General features: G+C 38.1%; 2 protein-coding genes across 2 annotated transcripts in view; one reads left to right on the top strand and one right to left on the bottom strand.

Moving 5' to 3' along the window:
- Nucleotides 1-10,246, top strand: part of PARPBP (PARP1 binding protein) — a 53,448-nt gene extending 43,202 nt beyond the window's left edge. The window contains exons 8-11 of the mRNA XM_084795650.1: nt 281-459; nt 1,776-1,857; nt 9,323-9,455; nt 9,881-10,246. Coding sequence (XP_084651776.1) covers nt 281-459; nt 1,776-1,857; nt 9,323-9,455; nt 9,881-10,212 — 726 coding nt within the window. The 3' untranslated portion in view covers nt 10,213-10,246. The remainder of the gene's footprint in view (nt 1-280; nt 460-1,775; nt 1,858-9,322; nt 9,456-9,880) is intronic.
- Nucleotides 10,247-10,380: 134 nt separating this feature from the next.
- Nucleotides 10,381-11,956, bottom strand: PMCH (pro-melanin concentrating hormone). Its single transcript, XM_084795653.1, has 3 exons — nt 11,379-11,956; nt 10,860-11,058; nt 10,381-10,606 (listed from the first exon to the last, which is right to left on the bottom strand). Exons 1-3 carry the CDS (start codon nt 11,625-11,627, stop codon nt 10,557-10,559), a joined length of 498 nt encoding a protein of 165 aa, XP_084651779.1. The 5' UTR covers nt 11,628-11,956; the 3' UTR covers nt 10,381-10,556.
- Between the last annotated feature and the right edge of the window lie 6,418 nt (nt 11,957-18,374).

Genomic DNA, 18,374 nt, shown 5'->3' with positions numbered 1-18,374 from the left:
GTTATTAGGTTTTTCTCTCTTAAAGCACAATGCTTCTCACATCAGAATATGATATTCATATACATATGCATATGTATATATATCATATTTTTATATATCTGAAAATTGGTAAGATTGATTATAGTGTGGTTGGATGGAGAAATGTCTACTTTTTATAGCTGATTTTCTGTGATTTCAGCAATAGAAGAAGAAGAGTGGCATTTGAAATAGAAACGCGTGGCTTGACTCACCTAGTTGGGAATGATTGTTATGTCTACTTTAAAACCAATTTCCCTTCTAGCCAAAATCTTTTGCCATAAACCATGACACTGCATACTGTGGCAGAGATGCTGTGAAAATGTTGCTGATTCTTTTGGACGAAGATGCAGCCAGTGCCCCGACCAGGAACAGAGCAGAGCTTTTGTATAATGATGAGAGCACACTTCCTCACAGCGGGACGTCTCTCCTCACACTCTTCAGGTATGTGGTGTGGAAGCTATGTGTGTGACTACTAGCTTGAATGTTTTTTTAATATGAAAAATACCTGCTGATTATCAGAGGAATGTGTACTTATGGCGCAAAACGTGGAAGAGGCTGGATAATATGAAAAAAGCAAAAGCTAAAGAAAGATTGGACATGTCGCTGCAGCACAGTTCTGTTTATGATGTAGCAGTAAGAGTGGAGCTGGTTGTTTCCATTTTAGTGTTTTCATTTCAGTGTTTTGCTGTGGAAAAAAATGATTTCTTTTGGTATATGTCAAGAACTTTGTTAAGACGTGGCCTGTAAAGCCGTTCCTTTTAGTAGCATCCTCACTGACTAAGTGAAGAACTGAGAATTGAGAGTGAGTGAAAAATATGCTGAAGAGAGCTGTTAGCAAAGGCTTCTTTCCCCAAACGTGAAGCCATTCCTCCTTGACTGCTTGCTGTTCTGCGGAAGAACAGAATGAGGCCTGCACACCACATGTATAGCCGAGTCGGCGTCTGCTGGCTTCCTTGCTAAGTGAATGTTGGTGTTCTGTAAAGACCTTGTATGGCCATGGCATTGCTCCGATAGCCATAATAAATAGCAAAGACCGATGCAGACTGCTGTTAAACAACACAGACCTAGTGTGAAGTGAGAAGTGGCCTAGGTGGGTTCTGGTGAGAACTTTGCCTTGTTAGAAGATGCCCGTTTGTTTTGTTTTTCTTACATGACCTTTTTAAAGTGTGTGCACGTAATATTCTCTCTCTCTTGCCCCTTTCTTACCATGCATTTGTCCTATCCAATAGAGAGGTGCCCTGAGGAGCTCCTTTACCTGCAGCTACCTCCTCAAATCCTTGTCCCCACGTGCAGTCACATTTAGTGGTTAAATACAGTCAGATGATGGCAGGGCTTTTTCTTGTAAATATGCTTATGAGAGTAGGGAGAAAACTAGTTTAAACGCTACTCTGGCCAATGGGTGTCACAGTTCACGTGCGTTACTACCAAAGGGTGTCTGAGACTGGGTAACTTATGAGTGACAGAGTCATTTCTCATGGTTCTGTAGGCTGGAAATTCAGGATCAAAGTGTCAGCAGACTGGTTGCCACTTACAGCTAGAGGCCTGCTCCTCATGAGTAGCACTGCCGTGCATCTTCACATGGCTGGAAATTTGAAAGGACAACAATGGCCAAACCAGCTCTCAAGCTCTTACACTAAACTGAACACCTTCTAAAGGCCTTTTCTCGTGATATAGTTTCATTGGTGCTTAAATGTCAATATAAATTTTGAAAGAACAGAGTCATTCAAGCCCTATTAATGTGTTTTTTTCCCTCATAGGTCTCCCACACAAATGAATAACACATCAATTAAACCACTTAGAGAGAGAATCCATAAATCAATGCAAGTGGAAAAAAATAAGGTACAATAAAGTTTAATTATAAAATGATAAATATTGTTCTATTTTAGAAGAAGTAAATATATAAAACAGGGCTGGATATTGTAATTATGTAATTCATATAGCACAATAAAAAAAAGCAATGACAGTTTGTAAAAACATTGCTTTTACATAATCTTGACCTATCTGTGGCTTTTTACTTTATATGAACTAAAATAAAAGAAATAAGCAGCTGCTGTTGTAAATGTTGCATTAATGTCTATTGAATCAGTGAAAAGAGCTGTGGTCTTATTTGTACTTCTGATATTGTTAATGGTACTAAGACTATAAAGGGGAAAGGCCTTTGGATGACATTCTAAATTATATATAATTAAAAGTTAATTTTATGTTATATGTAAAAATTTAAAATTTAATAAGTATATGTAATATAATTATATATAATATGTAACATTCATGTGTAATATAATTTAATTATATATAACATATATTATATATAATCCAGATTATAAATTCTGAAGACATAATGGCAGAATATCTTTTTAGATTTTGATGAGAGAGTCTTTACTTTGTTCCTTAGCCGTTGGTTATAGTTTCATTTATCACGAAGTAGGTTTTCTGATTTTTCAGTAGAACATATGTGACTATAGCTGATAATGTGTTTATTCAAACTTTTGAATTTTTTATTTTATGTTTTACAGTGATATACTCTTATCCAGTAGGTACTATATTGTGGGCACATAGTATATGTTATATGTTAGTAATTATTAATTTGTTACAAGTTTTTATATAAAAGTTATTATTATCAACTAATTTTTCATCTTGTTATAACAGAAAAATAACTGTAGCTTGTGCTATTTATTAGTCAGCATAATTTTTCTATTACTTCCTAGTAGTTGTTAGTAATTAATGTCATTAAGTTTGCTGTATCTTTTTTCTGTGAATCAAATTTGTCAACTTTGTTAATATAAATACTTATAGACAAAGGATAAAGTTTTTCAAAACACATCTGTCTTTGAAACTTTATGGAAACAATTTTAGTGTATAAATTCTTTTTAAATCTATAGAAGATATTGACAACTTTAAATATTCTTAATTTTAAAAAGTCTGTGATATTTTCATACAACCAGTTGAATCAAAAAGAAAAAGAAAACTGATGGTTTAATTTTATGTAAATTTTTCTTTTATATTTCTTTTTAAAATTGTTTCTTTTTATTTTAATCATAATTACATCATTTCCCATTTCCTTCCTTCAGGCCTTCTCACATACCCCCTCCTTTTTCTCTTTGAAATTCATGGCCTCATTTTTGTTAGTTATTATGTGTATATACATACATCTATGTGTGTGTGTAAACACACACACACACACACACACACACACACACACGTATACTCTAATACAACCTGTTTAGTCTGTATAATGTTACTTGTTTGTATTTACTTTCATGGCTGACCATTTGGTATTGGTGTCCTTCCCTGGGGAGAACTATTTTTCCTACTTTGAGCATTCCTGAGTTGCCTGTAGTTCTCTGTGCAGGGCAGATGCCCCTTGATGTCCCCCGCCTCCCTGCCTCTCTCACTGCCCTCATCTATGTTAGCTTGTCTGCTGATGTCATCCGTGCGCAGGCCATGTCTAGGCAGCCATGTTGGTGAGATTTTATGAATGTAGCTTCTAATACTAATCTCACAACAAGTTCCCTGATCCCTCAGCTCCAAAAAGTCTCTTTGCCCTCTCTTCTCCGTTGATCCCTGAGCCTTCCTTAGGTGCTGCAGCTGTGTTGTAGATGCAGCCCTTGGGACCGGGTTCCACTGTTCTGTTTTGATTGCTTATGGTTTTCTGTAGTGGTCTCCATCTGTTGCAGAGACGTTTCCTTGGCAAAATGATGAGGACTGCATTTATCTGTGGCATAAGGACAAATACTTAGAATGTGCTTTGGGATTGTGCATTTTTAGAATTCTCAAGGATAAGCTAATTACTGTAAAATGAGAACAAATTCATGTGTATTAGAGAAATAGAAAAGATCATCTAATTTAGTGTCATGTACATAGGTAGAAACAGATTTTAGAGGGATGCTGTCTATTACAAGGACCATGCAGTATTTTATGTCAATGTGCAAAACCATGAAATTAAACTTAGGTTGCTTTATTATTTAACAGTGGAGTCAGCCTCGTCTACAAAGCTCTGAAACTAAAGACAGTAAAGAATTAGAGTTCATAATTATGCTTTATCGTAAGCAGCCTTTGCAAAGTCGGATGTGAAATCCACTAGTTTAGCCACACCTACAACTGAAGCACAGCCAGGTAGAGTGTTTGTTGGGAATAAGAAGACTGTTTGCCCCTCGAGTGACGATGAAGCCATAGTCCAACCACTTATTGCTGACTTAGTATAAAGTTGTGGTGATGTCTGCTTTGTTATGGGAATTAAATGTGATCAAGACTTGAACTACTCTGAGCATTTTAAAAGAGGAAAATACTAGAGGATTTAGAGTTTTTGTACTTGGTGTTATATATCCAAATCAGTATTGGATTAACTGATTATATAATTGTTACAATAATTAATCAATATTACAAAATCAATTCTCCTTAGATTTGAGTGCCCTTATTCATAAATATACAGGGATGCTCCTCTGGTGGCAAAATTAGGAATTCAACTTTCATTTCACACTGGGGTCTATTAGGAAACGTGCATCTGATAGTCCAATAAACTCCCCTGTGAAGAAAATGGGAAGGCTCTCACTAAACCTTCATGGCTTTGATATAGACAGACCCTTGGAGAATATTTCTTTCATTTCTTTACCATTACTTTTTTATTACAAGATTTTTTAAGGGCACATTTAACCTTCTTAAACTTTATTCCTTCCATCCTGGTTTGCCAGCACCTTGCATATCTGCTGCAACTGAAAGGTCCTGGATATGTCTTTTCTCTACTGTGTCTTCAGTGCTTTTTACCATCTTGGTGATTCTGTGTTGTATATGTATTTATCTACTTAATAATGGAAACAACCCAATCAAGAAGGTATAGGATCCTTAAAACAAGGAGCAGTGGGCACGGTGAACTGGAGACATGAGGAGGGTAAGAAAGTTCTCTTCTCTGTGATTCTGCTGCCTCCATCAATAGTGCTTGTCTTGTGGTGTTAGAAAATTCTTTCTTAGATAACTTGAAAACATATCCGAATTAAATAGGTGCATTGAGATTGATTCTAAGAATCTCCTCTCTCTTGCTTCCTAAAATGAATTAAAAAGTAATTAAAACTAAAAAAAAAAAAAAGGGCTGAGGAGATGATGGTTCAGTAGGTGAAGGGTTTGCTGTGCAAGCATAGAGGCTTGGGTTCAGATTCTTAGCAACCAAGGAAAAGCTGTCATGCTGGCTTGCCCCTGTGGCCCTAGCTCTGGGAGGGGAGGAAGGCAGTGGTGGGATAGACAGGTCAATCCTGATGTGTACTGGCCACCCAGCTAAGCTAAATTGGCAGTCTCCAGTTTCAGTGAGAGACCCTGCCTCAAAGATTACAGTGATGAAACGACTGAGGGAAGCTTCCTCATGTCAACCTCTGACTTCCACAAGTCACACACACACACACACACACACACACACACACACACACACACACACACACACTCCAAAAGTTATCACTGAGAAAAATAACAAAACATATTGTAATAAGTTGCAGTGCCCCCAACATGGCCAACAACAGAAGCTAAAAGTCTCAGAAGAAAAAAGCTTAGCATGATTTAGCAACTTAATTTAGTCCTAATCATCAGATACAGGGGTGCAGTACCAATTTAGTCCTAGGCCTGGTTACCAGATAACAGATATAGTACTATTGAATACACATAATTATGGGAATTCTCCTTAGGATTTCCTAAACTGAGAAGCAAGTAAATGTGTGTTTTTTTTCTTGTAGCCACAAGTAACTGAATAGTAATGTGTGAGAAAGAACCCTAAAATGTATGTACTGAGAGAAGTGAAGCCTCCCAGGCTCCATACTAAATCCCACCCAAATGCTCCTCTAGTTAGAATGAAGTATAGCCCCTGATGAGATAAAGTGGACCTTGTGGTAATATATACTAATAAACTCAAGAAGGGGACCCAGAAAGAAGAACTTCTTTAGAGGTTGCCTCAACATCTACCCCAGCCATCCCGTGGGCAAAAAAAAAAAAAAATGTGGGCCAGAAAATATATGACTCTGGGGAGAAATAAGATGCTTTCAAGTAAGGGAATAGAACTAAGTAATTGGCCACAGACTGGAGACTCCCAGCTAGTGGCTGAGCACCACTTGTCATACTGTAACAGGAATAGAAAAGGCAGATAAGTTTAGGGAACACATCTTAGAGACATGTTAAAGCTGTGAAGCAGAAGAGCTAAACTCAGAATCCAGAGAGAATGACTCTAGTCTAGTGATTGTTTTCTTTCTGGTGTTATTTGCCAGTTTGGAACATGTGCTGAGAAATTGCTATTGGCCACGTAAAAGGAGTCTATGGAAGGAAGGAGACGAGTCCAGGAAGCTTGTGTGTTTGCGATCCCTTGGAACTGGAGTTACAGACAGTTGTGAGATGCCATGTGGATGCTGGGGATTGAACCTGGGTCCTCTGGAAGAGCAGCTGGTGCTCTTAACTGCTGAGCCATCTCTCTAGTCCACTTTGGTGTGTTTTAAGAGGCTGACCTCCATTTGAAAGCTCCAGAGCTCCTAAATATTGCTTAGATGACTTTTTCTATTTAGCTGTATAGTTGACTTTTCTCTGATAGCAAAATACTTTATATGTGTTTAAGTTCTTCAAGTACCAAAAGATATAAAATCTCTATTCTTCTGAAAATGTGATAATGTAAGAATAGGAAGATAAATTTGGAATAATTTATTTAAGATACCTAGTTAGCAGGTATTTTGAGGATAGTTTCCCTCTTTAAGCTTAAGGCCTTCCTTTCCTTAATGTATCTAACTTGGGAGTGTCTATGCCTGTTCAGTGCTTTAACTCAGCTCATGCTTTCCTATGTGAAGTTCTGTTTCCCTCTTACTGGGAGCGTCCTAATGAGTGTACAAAGGGCCGTGGCAAAGGACTTTCCCGTGCTTGGCAAGTCTGAAGCTCGTTGCAGTTTCACTGTGGATAGCAATCTTCCCAAAGGAGGGAAATCACTCCACAAAAGAAAACATTCAATCTATTTCTCTCATGTGACTTGAACATGAAATGATTTTAACAGCCATGTATGAATCTGGACATTATTCTGAGTCGTTTAGTACTTCAAAAGCACTTTCAAGGGGGAACTGTTTTGCTTACTTGTGATTCCAAATCAAATACACAGAGAGATTTGGAAGATTTACAACAGGAAGTAATCTCAATTCTATGTGACCACTAATCTTGTGCAGAAAAATTCATCTTTTATGAACAAAGAAAAAGCATTCCCTTTCAAGTTATAAATGCAAGCCAGTGTAGCTTGCACTGTTTTAATAATTAAACAAAGAAGCTAATTATAAGGTCCTTGTTTTGAGCTACATTCTATTATCCTTTCAGAATTGGCCTGGACCCGAGGAACCTGATTCAGCAGAACTTACTTTATGGCGTCCATCCTTCCTCTGTGTTACAATAGTCACCCAGTGTCTATGTTAGAACTCCAGAGTGAACATAAATATCACATATATGTCCCAATCTTTAATCACCTGTACTTGGTGTTTGGGACAAGGGGACACACACACACACACATTTTTTTGTTGTTGTTGTTGTTGTTGTTAAGACAGTGTCACTCTGGCTCTTGTTGGCCTAGATCTTGCTCTGTAGGCGAGGCTGGCCTTGAACTAACAGAGATCTGACTACCTTTGCCTTCTGAGTGCTGGGATCAAAGGTGTACACAATGTTCAGCAACGTTTATGTTTTTACTTCTATAATGCTAACAGTTCTGTGAAGTGAATGTTATTATACTTATGTGTGGACATATTAGAGGTTGATGATTTATTTATTTATTAAAGTTATCTAGTTAATAAGGGTCTGGCATGATGGTGCAGTGGATAAAGGAGCTTGTTTTTTGTATTTTGATATGTATTTCATGGTTAATCATTTTTTCATCTGTACCTGTTCTCATTACTATATGAACACAGTGCTTTGTAGCTGTAGTTTTCTGAATTTTTATACTCTTTTGCAACTTTGTGATTTTAAAAACTCCAGTTGCCTAGTTCTTCATTGAAAATTATGGAACACAATTTTTTTCTAATATGGAAATGTGTGTCATTAGTCATAAAGATAATTTATCACTCTGAATGAAATTGGCTTTTATGAAGCAGCTGGAAAGGAGGCTGTTGTCATATCTTTTAAACAATGGTCAGGGATTTCATTGCCGTCATCTTTGCAAACATCTAAGTGAATTGGAGCACTGGTCTCTGATTACATAACAACATTATTGAATATAATATGTAATTACATTTCAATCAATAAATATTCTTAGTAATAACCAACATAATATAATTGGAAGTGTTAAAAGGATGTAAGATAGCTTCTAGTGATTTGGAGAAATCTCTCATAAGATTAATGGTTATGGACCAAGTGTAACTGATGGCAGTCATGTTATGTGTTATTCTGAAATGTTTTCCTAATTCTATAATAGCTCAGTAGTCTCATATTTGCAGAATGCATTTCAAACTGCTTGTTTTCCTGTCCTATTTGCTAAATTAACTTTCTCTTTTCCTTCTCCTTTCCCTCCTTGCCATCCAGTGCCTCAGAATATAATCCAGACTGGCCTTCAACTTTCATCCACCCACATTAGCCTCTGTGTGTTAGGACTTCAGTGTGTTACCACACCCCACTTAGAAGGAACGTTATCTGTCTGATTATCTTCTGTTTATGAGAAAGCTGGGCTTTCATTTCTTATTTTTGACGTTAAGTTTAAGAATATATTTTGAAATTTTGACCACTAATACTCTTTGTTGAATCTTCCTAGAATGATATAATGACAAACATTCGTTTTCCCAAGTATTTGTTTTAACCAAGAAGCAATGTCTTCCCTGTTGTTTGTGCTCCCCATGCTAAGCATCCGCCACTTCTGTTTCTTTTAGCTTCTCCGGTCCCATTTTTGTCCTGCTTTTCTCCTTCTGCCAGTCTCTTTAGCCACATGTACTACTCTTTCTCTCAAAGTATTGTGTTCCTTTTTTCATTAGATGGAGAACTCCCATTTTTTAATGACTTTTATGGGTGTATTATTACTTCAGTTATCATAGCAGTCACTTCAGGGCAGCCCAAAGGAAGGAATGCATTCCAGAACCTCTAAAGACTATAAAATTGATTTTTAAAACTGTTATAAAAATATAATATATGGATAAAGCTAGTGTTTCTAAAAAGAACTAAGAGGCTAGCCATAGTAATGAGTGAGTTTGAAAACTAAACAAAATATGGTTAAAAGTTCCCTGTAAGGCAAGTCTATATATTCTGTGTTAATCACCAGGCAGTGTGTATATAGCTAAATGGAAAATAAGACAAAATATAATTGCACATTTCTTCTTCTTGTTATCAGATGAGGCAGACATTGATTAGATCACAGTTTGCTTGTACTTATAAAGACGACTACATGATGAGCAAGAATAAATGGGATGTTAATTTATCATCAAAGCCGTTGTGTGCTCTGCACTTGGAAAATGATGCTTCTGGTAATTAACCTTGTTTAAACAATTAGTCAACCAAATGGTTTTATCTTAGTAAATCTAGATTATTTTTGCAAAGCACTAAGAAATATAAAGACTTATATTTTCTAGCCCTGGATTTGTTTAAGAAATTGAACCTAAGTACAGATTTACTGATAGGAGTATGATACAATATGCTCTAAGTGGATTTAGAAAAGAATTCATAGTTTTACCTGTTGTATTTTTACATAGATATTCATGTTTGGGACGGGAAATGGCATAGTAAGATGAAAATGTGATTATATACTTCTTGACATTTAATCGAGTAGGATTATTTTATTATAACCATGTCTTTAAATACTCTGGCCATTTTTAATGATTATTTTTTTATGTCTCATAATGTAAAATACTAAATATCATTATTCCTTTCCCCTTGTCATCCTTTGTAACAGAGGGAGCACATTCCTCTTTTGGAAGAGCAGGACCTGAAACAAGTTCTGAAAATGTGCATCTGGGCAAGTATAAAGATGACAAAATATTAAGAAAATCTACAGAAAAGAAAATATCAAAAAGGAAACAGATGGATTTTGACAGTGAGAATGTTCGCTGTGATAATGGAAATGAACGGCACCAACATAAAGATGTTAAGATCCCTAAAGCACCCAATGACGCACGCGATAAAGCTGGTGGCAAGCTGGCCCGAGGGGCAAAAGGCAGTAGGTGTGCTGCCAAGGTCAAACTGATTCCTGGCCAGACCAAGATAAGTCAGTTTTTTAGGCTATGATTTTGTCATTTGTGTGCTCCAGATTTAGGTACATATAAGGCTATTCACCAAAGCCATGAACTAACTTTTAAATCTCAAGACATAAATGTTGATGCTGTATCATTTTGATAAATATACTTGAGGCTCACACGTTAGCTACTATTCAGAAACACCAGTAAGTCAGAAATATGCAGAACTTTTATGAAGTTTAATGCACAAGTCAAAGCATATCATTTAGATTATTACATATCTTAAGTAGTTTTCTTGTAAAGCAGACACTTCAGATAAAACAGTCATATCAACATGAGGGCTTTTCTCTCCACTTGGAATGAGCCGTTGGAAAGGGTGACATGGACCAGCAGCTGTCAGACTTGCCAGCAGGGCCGGTAGACTCTTCCCAGCATGCACCTGAGCACTGAAAGGGAACAAACAACAGCTATAATTACTGCACAGAATTAAGAAAAGCTATGGACTTATAGTGAACTCTGAATAAATCAAACCACAATTACTGATTTTTTAAAAATTCCCCATTTTGACAGGGGTCACCTACGAACTGGTAGAACCGAACCAGGGTCTTACTTGATTTTATTGTGCTCATATACAAGTCAGTGAGCACAGAGCTCTTTTTACAGAGTTACGTGGAGTTGAGTTTTTAAAAGGCTACTCACTGTCAAAATCTCTCCTTCCTATAGGAAATTTAGCTGAATTTTCTTCATCCCCAATTTCTCTCTTTTCTTGTGTTGACTCAGTGTTCTGAGCTCCATTCTCAGCTGGAAAAGCTACGGATCCTTTCAGAGCAAGATAAGGTTTTATAGCCAGAGTCAGTGGCAGGCCACGGCTTATGAGATTCTGTTTGAAGCCTGTGTTCTGTAAGAGAAGATTGGTTTGTATGCCAGCTGGCTAGAGTGGAGCTAAACCCAGTTGCACAACGGTCTTGCTGATCAATTCTAAGATGCTCTCTGCTGCTTTTCACTTCCAAAACCTCTTAGATACAAGAACCAAAGTTTTTGGATAAGATGGGAGAAGTGCCTGGCTTGTATGAACTTATACTAGATATCTTAATGCATCCTGTGGCTCTGTTTGCACGTACTATTTATAAAGTGAAAATATGACATCCACTTCTGGGTGACTTGTAAAAATCGCTCTCATTACTAGTGCAGTAAAAGACAGACTACATGTACACTCACCTTTGAAATTTTGTTCTCGTCATCGGTCATGAAGCCGTTGTCATCGTTTTTGTATTGTTCCAGAGAAGGAGCAACAACTGACCTTTCTGCCGTATCCTCCTTCTGAAAGGCTTTTCCCATCCTAAATGTATTAAATACTATGTCGTCTTCTAAATTCCTTGTGGACTTGGATGCCGAAAGTAGAATACCTTGAGAAAACAGAGAAACGGTCAGCATTAACATGTAGGAAGAAAGACTCATTTTTGCCATCCTTAGTTTGATGCTAAAGGCAAACAAGAGTGCGCAAGGGGACAATTTCGCACTCTGCCGGTGGCTGAATGATTCCTGCCTTTATATATTTTCTGTCTGAATAGAAAACACTTGAAGGGCTTATCTTTTCATCATTTTAGAAGTGACTCATCGCGCAGAGCCTGGCCCTTTGTAAAGCCGCTAACGCCGGCATTGTTTTGGTTTTAGTGACCTGTTGTTTATTTTGTGTGTGAATTTTCTCAGAATCTGATTAAGGTCTTTAATAGGAGGCTTTCTGCTGAGTAGATTATAGGCTCTTGAGAGTGGGTTGTTATTAAGGAAGACCACAGGACGCTGGGCTCCCTTGATATTACTGTTTTCTTCTGTGTATTTTCTGATTAAGATATTAAAACAAGTTATTTAATTCATGGATAATAGGGATAAAAGTTTTATGTCCTTTTAATCCTTACTAAATGGAGGATATCTCTAGAAAAGATTTTCCTTTATAAACACTTGATATGCTCTTCTGTGATTAAAGTCTCTTGTCAGCATAGACTAAAGGCGCTGCTCTAAAGCTGATTTGTCTGATGTGTTTTTTCTTAGTTCCAAGAGGACAATGCTGGTTTTTATTAGTGAATTTAGTAATTAATAGATAGTCATGGAATCTATAAGGATTAGTTTTAGAATGTTTAGGTTTTTCTTTGTTTCTTATTTATTGAGACAGGATCTTGTTATGTAGGCCTGGTTGGCCTTAAAGTTATGGCAATCCTCCTGCCTCACCCCACCAAAAACAGGGATTACAGGTATGTGTTGCCACCACATCCAGTTTAGAAATCATGTTTCTTAATCACATTTCAGACTTAATTTTTAAGATTGTAATGCTTTCTGCTTTCTCTCTCTCTCTCTCTCTCTCTCTCTCTCTCTCTCTCTCTCTCTCCTCTCTCTCTCTCTCTCTGTGTGTGTGTGTGTGTGGTGTTTATAAAGCTATGTTTTTAGCTGTGGACTTTCTAGGCCATGGAATATGTGATTTAGAAATGACAAGTTTTCTTTCCAAATTGTTGTAACCAATTTATACTTTAATTTAATGGGGTACAAGAATCCCTATTGCCACATATTCTACCTTGACATTACTTGAGTGTTTCATTATACTTTGAATTTTTAATTCCCTAGTTACTAAAGAGGTTGAGCTTTTAGGTGTGTTCTGTGTTCTCTCCCTTGCCGTGAGATTTGAATCTAGGATGCTCTCCCACTGAGTTGTCTCTCTAGCCCTTTTTTTCTTTTAGTTTTCATTCTTTAGATGGTGTAGTACTGTTTTCCAATGTGACCCATGTAGGCCTTAAATTTTCAGTCCTCCTCAACATCCAGAGAGGCAAGAGGAGCAGGCCTGGCTCTTAGTTGTCTTTTGATAATTGGTTATGAGCTCTTTTCATATACTATTCTGTACCTTGGATATGTATATGGAAATATTTTTCTTGTTTTGGGGCCTTGTTATTTCGACTTGTTTGCGGTGTGTTTTGGTGGCCCAAACTGCTTACTATTTAATATGTGAATTTTTCCTTCATGTTTAGTTATTTTTAATATGTTGTTTTTAAAGGAAATCTTTACTAACTCTGCGATTATTAACATATTTCCATATATTTTCCTTTTTAAAACTTGTTTTTATTTTCACATTCGTTATTTTTTAATTAAATCTAAATTATTTAGGATGTTGCAAGCAGTGGTCTATTAAGGCTTTTCTGTCTCTGGTGTCTATATACCTCCTGCTGCTGCCCTGCAGTACTGTCTGTGTGGGACGACAGGCTTCCTTGAATGTGTGAACCCCTTTCTCAGTCGTTCACTCTGCTGTCACATCAACAGCCTTATCAATCTGTATTTTAATGTCTTGTGGGTGAAACCTACACGCCATCTCATCTGCTGCCAGTTTTTCTTAAGCAATTCCTTGGCTATTCTTGGGACAATTCTTGCTGCAAAAGCATATGGATTCCTGTAGGACTTCCTGTGAAGACATACTGCCCAGACCTCCAGCGAGTGTTGAAATGGAGAGAGAAGCAGACATCTTTACAGTAGTGATGGTTTTATAAAGACTAGCAACACTTTACCCTGGAGCAGACTGTAGGTCTCTAGTATACTGTCTAAAGGGCAAGGGATTCTATTTCTGCCTTACTACCAATTTTACCACAAATTGTTGGATTTTATTGAATGCCTAATACTCTATGTATTTTGGAAACGATCATACAAATTTCTTCTTTAGTATGCTAATATATTTTTTTCTAGTATTAAGGTTTTCATGTGATTGTAAAACATCTTTTATTTATATCCAACTTGGAAATATTTCATTCAGTATTATTACCTTTATTATCACGAATGAGATCCTGAGTTCTCTCTCTGTGTTGAGTGTGTCTGAATTTGACGTTAGATTGTACTCATTCCATACGATGGGATGAAAGAGCATCTATTCCCTTATTGTTGAACTATTTGGGTGTGGGATTCTGTTGATAGGATTTAAACTTCTTGTTATTTTCAGCTGTAGAGAAGTATTTAATGTTTCCTCTTTTGTTTTAGTAATTTACATTATATGATGTGTGCAAGGTATCAGATAGACATAGTTATGCTCAGTCACTTGAGGCTACTAAAATAGGCAAGTGTTTTTATGGATGTTACTTAAACAAAAATCTCTGTTATTTTTACTCTTAGAGAGTGCTTGTCTGTTTTTGCTCCTGCTTTTAATCTTCTTAATGCTGTTTTTTTGTGGCCCACACCCCGCCCCTCCCCCCACCTCCAGCATTTAAAACCTGCTTTGGTGGAGGTGTGTGCATCTTCTATAGAAGTGCTTGTTAATACTTATCCTTTTCTTTTCTTCTTAGTTGCAGTCTTGAAGTATAATAAATATTAACAATTATGTATTTTATTTTAAGTTTCCACTGGGTGAATTGTTTTGGCTAGGCTTCCTCTAAGATTGGGGCCAAATCCAAACCATTCTGACAGTTTAAAAATTAGTTATTTTCCTTTATTTTGCTTCAACTGTTCCAGCCTCTGAACACTATGAGGTTCCCAAACCATTTAATTATGGAGATAGTTTCCAGGTTTTAATGATAACTTCTTTTACATTGGTTACTCTGATGTTCAGTAGAGCATGGCAGATTTCTTTTTCATTGATGCTGAAAATGAAAGTTCCCCAAGTGGTAGAAAGCAACTTTGAAGAAGAAAAACTATTTCCAGATGGAATTGTGTGTTTCAGGAAACCTGTCTGAATACTAGGTTTATGTTAAATGTGGCCTTATTTTCTGACCAACTACTGCATACACCATCTTTATAAATCATTTTATTATTAAGCTTCTCTCACTTCTTATAATTAGCATGCTGTTGCTATGTAAATTTCTGAGAATCGTGTCTGATGATACTCTGATGTTCACCTTTATAGGTGGTCAGTTATTTAAAAGCCAGGAAAGCAGGAACTTGTATATTCAAATAATTTTTCCTTTGTTTGTTGCTTTAAAAAATAAAATAAGAATGGCCCATAAGTACCCACAATCTAGTGCACATCTTAATAATAGATAAGATGATTTTCAATAAGACAGGCAGGAAATATGAAGGTGTGTTAACCGCTGGTAAGCCATGCACAGTGGGTGCATGGTCTCTCCTTTCAGCCATTCTTGTCGATGGTTAGTGATGTCTCATTGTGGCGTTAGTTCTATTTCCCAGAGGCTGAGAAGATTTTTAGCTATTCAGAGATCTTCTGTGTAAGCTGTTTAAATGTTTTGCCTCCCACGGTTTTTGTAGAGCATGTGTGTTTCCTTTTGTTAACTGAGTTGTAAGAGTTCATTATTACTAGTGTACTTCTCTCTCTCTCTCTCTCTCTCTCTCTCTCTCTCTCTCTCTCTCTCTGTCTCTCTCTCTCTCTCTCTGTCTCTCTCTCTCTCTCTGTCTCTCTCTCTCTCTGTGTATGTGTGTATGTTACTATTATCTCTTAGTCTTCCCTTAGCTTAGTAAAATTTTGGTGAGCATACAATTTTCCTTTTGATTAGACACAATTTATCAAATTAAGGAGTTATTGTATATGTAAAAAATAAAATAATAAAAAAGAGGAAAAGAAAGAATTGTTATTGCTTTAATTTCCTAAGAAGTATTTGCTTATTTCTAACATATGAAAGTTTTTTCCATTTATTTATTTATTTGTTTATTTTACTTCCCAATCACAACTCCATTCCCTCCTTCCCCCCATCCCACCTTCCCACCTACTGCCCCATACCTCATCCCCCAGACCAACCCACCCTGGCACATCAAGCCATATCAGGACTGAGTGTCTTCTCTTTCCTTGAGGCAAGACAAGGCAGCCCTGCTAGGGAAACAGGATCCAGAGGGAGCAACAGAGTCCAAGTTATAGACAGGCCCCACTCCAGTTGTTAGGGAATCCACTTGAGGACCAAGCAGGCTATTAGCTTCATATGTGTAAGGGGTCTAGGTCCAGCCCATGCATGCTCTTTGGCTAGTTGTTCAGTCTCTGTGAAGCCCCCATGGGCCCAGGTTAGTTGGCTATTTAAGTCTTCTTGTGGTGTCCTTGACCCCTCCAGATCCCTCAATCCTTCCCCTGCCTCTTCCACAAGACTCCTGAGTTCTGCTTAATGTTTGGCTGTGGACATCTGCATCTGTTTCCATTATTTGCTTCATGAAGCCTCTCAGATGACAGCTAGGCTAGGTTCCTGTCTGCAAGGATAGCAGAGAATCATTAATAGTGTCAGTGGTTGGGTCTCTCCCATGGGTGAGTCTCAAGTTGGCCAGTCATCGGTTGGCCATTCCCTCCATCTCTGTTCCATCTTTTATCCTTGCACATCTTGTAGGCAGGACAATTTTTGGGTTGAGGGTTTTGTGGGTGGGTTGACATGCCCCTCCCTCCACTCGAAGCCCTGCCTAGCTACATGAAGTGGCCACTTCAGTCTCAGTATCCCTGCGGCTAGGAGTCTCAGGTAAGGTCCTATCTTCCTCAGAGCCTCCCCGCTTCCTAAGAGCTTGTCCCAGAGATACCCCAACCTCAATTTCCCTTAAGTTTCCCAGCCTTCTCATCTCTCCCGGTCCCTGCTCTCCCCACACCTGATTCCCTACCCCAACCTCATTGCCCTCTCCAACTCCCCTCACCCAGTTTCCTTTTAGCCTCCATTTGTGATGTCTAGCTTATTTCCCCTTCTCAGTGGGATTCAAGCATCCTCCCTTGAGTCCTCCTTGTTACTCAGCTTCTTTGGGTTTGTGAGTTATAGCATGCTTATCCTGTACTGTATGACCAATATCCACTTAAGACACATCATGTGTGTCTTTCTAGATTTGGGTTACCTCACGCAGAACTATATTTTCTAGTTCCATCCATTTGCCTGCAATTTTCATGATGTTCTTGTATTTAATAGCTGAGTAATAGTCCGTTTTATAAATGTTTCTTATACTTCTGAATGCTTTTTATCTTATATTTAAATCTATCATCTTTCATATTAATTCTTGCATTTTGTAAGTCGTAGGACATAGTTCCTCTGGTTTTTTTTTCTTTCCACGTGGAGATCCAACTGAAACATTTTTCCTTCCTCTAACTGCTTTGCTTTGATGCCTGTTTCAAGAATTAAATCCCTAACAGTAAAGAGCTGTTTGAGACTTCCTAACTTGTTTATTGGTTGAGGTATTTATTTAGGTTTTATTGCTGTAATGTCTTGATGCATACTTGACACTTGCTAAGAGAGCAGATTTTAAAGGTGATGGAATAACTTTGCCCATATATCAGCTTGTCTTTATAATAATATTAGAGTCGATTACACAATTTGTTTCATTTTCATGATTGTTATGTATGCTAAGCTTTCTTTTTAAAATCATAGATTATACTTTGGAATCACAGTCCCACCCTCATACTCCCCCCCTTCTTCTTCCCCTTCTCTGAGGGGAAGAGGAGCCCCCTCATGGTTACTCGCTATGCTGGCACATTAAGTCTCAGCAGGACTAAGAGCATTCTCTCTCACTGAGGCCAGACAAAGCAACCCAGCTAGGAGAAAGGGATCCAAAGGCAGTCAGCAGTCAGAGATAGCTCCTACTTCCATTGTTGGGCACCCACATGATGACCATCTGCTACATATACATGGGGCCCGGGTCCAGCCCATGAATGCTCTTTGGTTGTTGGTTCAGTCTCTGTGAGGCCCCATGGGCCCAGGTTACTTTACTCTGTAGGTCTTCTTGTGGTGTCCTTGACCCCTTTGGCTCCCTCAGTCCTTTCCCACACTCTTCCATAAGACTCCCCAAGATCTACCTGTCTTTTGGATGTGGATCTCCGCATCTGTTTCCATCAGTTTCTATATGAATCTTCTCAGAAGACAGTTATGCTAAGCTCCTGTCTACAACCATATCCAAGTATCATTAATAGTGTTGGGTTGGCTCTCTTCCATGGGGTAGTTTAGGCCAGTTGTTGGTTTGCCAATCTTCCTCCATCCTTATCCCAACAATTCTTGTAGTCAGGACAAATTTTGGGTTGAAGGATTTGTGGATGGGCTGGTGTCCTCTCCCTCCACTGGGAGTGCAGCCAGCCTAGAGGGTGTGGCCACTTCAGGCTCATATCTCTCCCTGCTAGAAGTCTCAGCTACTGTTACCCTAAGGGACTCCCAGGAGCCTTCCCTTGTCCTAGGTCTCTGGCTTTTCCCAGAGATGCCACCCCCACTGATTTCCAATCTCTCTCCCAGCCCTCCTACCCTGCTCTCCCCACATCTGGTCCCCACCGCTGTTCCCCTCTCCCACTCCCCCAGT

Source organism: Acomys minous (assembly GCF_964271855.1).
Source record: "Acomys minous genome assembly, chromosome: 9".
Lineage (NCBI taxonomy): Eukaryota > Metazoa > Chordata > Mammalia > Rodentia > Muridae > Acomys > Acomys minous.
The sequence above is the reverse complement of the archived record's forward strand: the minus strand, read 5'-3'. Positions and strand labels throughout refer to the sequence as shown.

Excerpts from the sequence above, each read along its gene's own strand:
- PMCH (XM_084795653.1), bottom strand. The coding sequence starts at position 11,627 with ATGGCAAAAATGAGTCTTTCTTCCTACATGTTAATGCTGACCGTTTCT. Across the intron at positions 11,059-11,378 it reads ACGAGAACAAAATTTCAAAG|AACACAGGCTTCAAACAGAA; the intron begins GTGAGTGTACAT and ends CTTCTCTTACAG. Across the intron at positions 10,607-10,859 it reads AGGAAGGAGAGATTTTGACA|TGCTCAGGTGCATGCTGGGA; the intron begins GTGAGTAGCCTT and ends GTTCCCTTTCAG.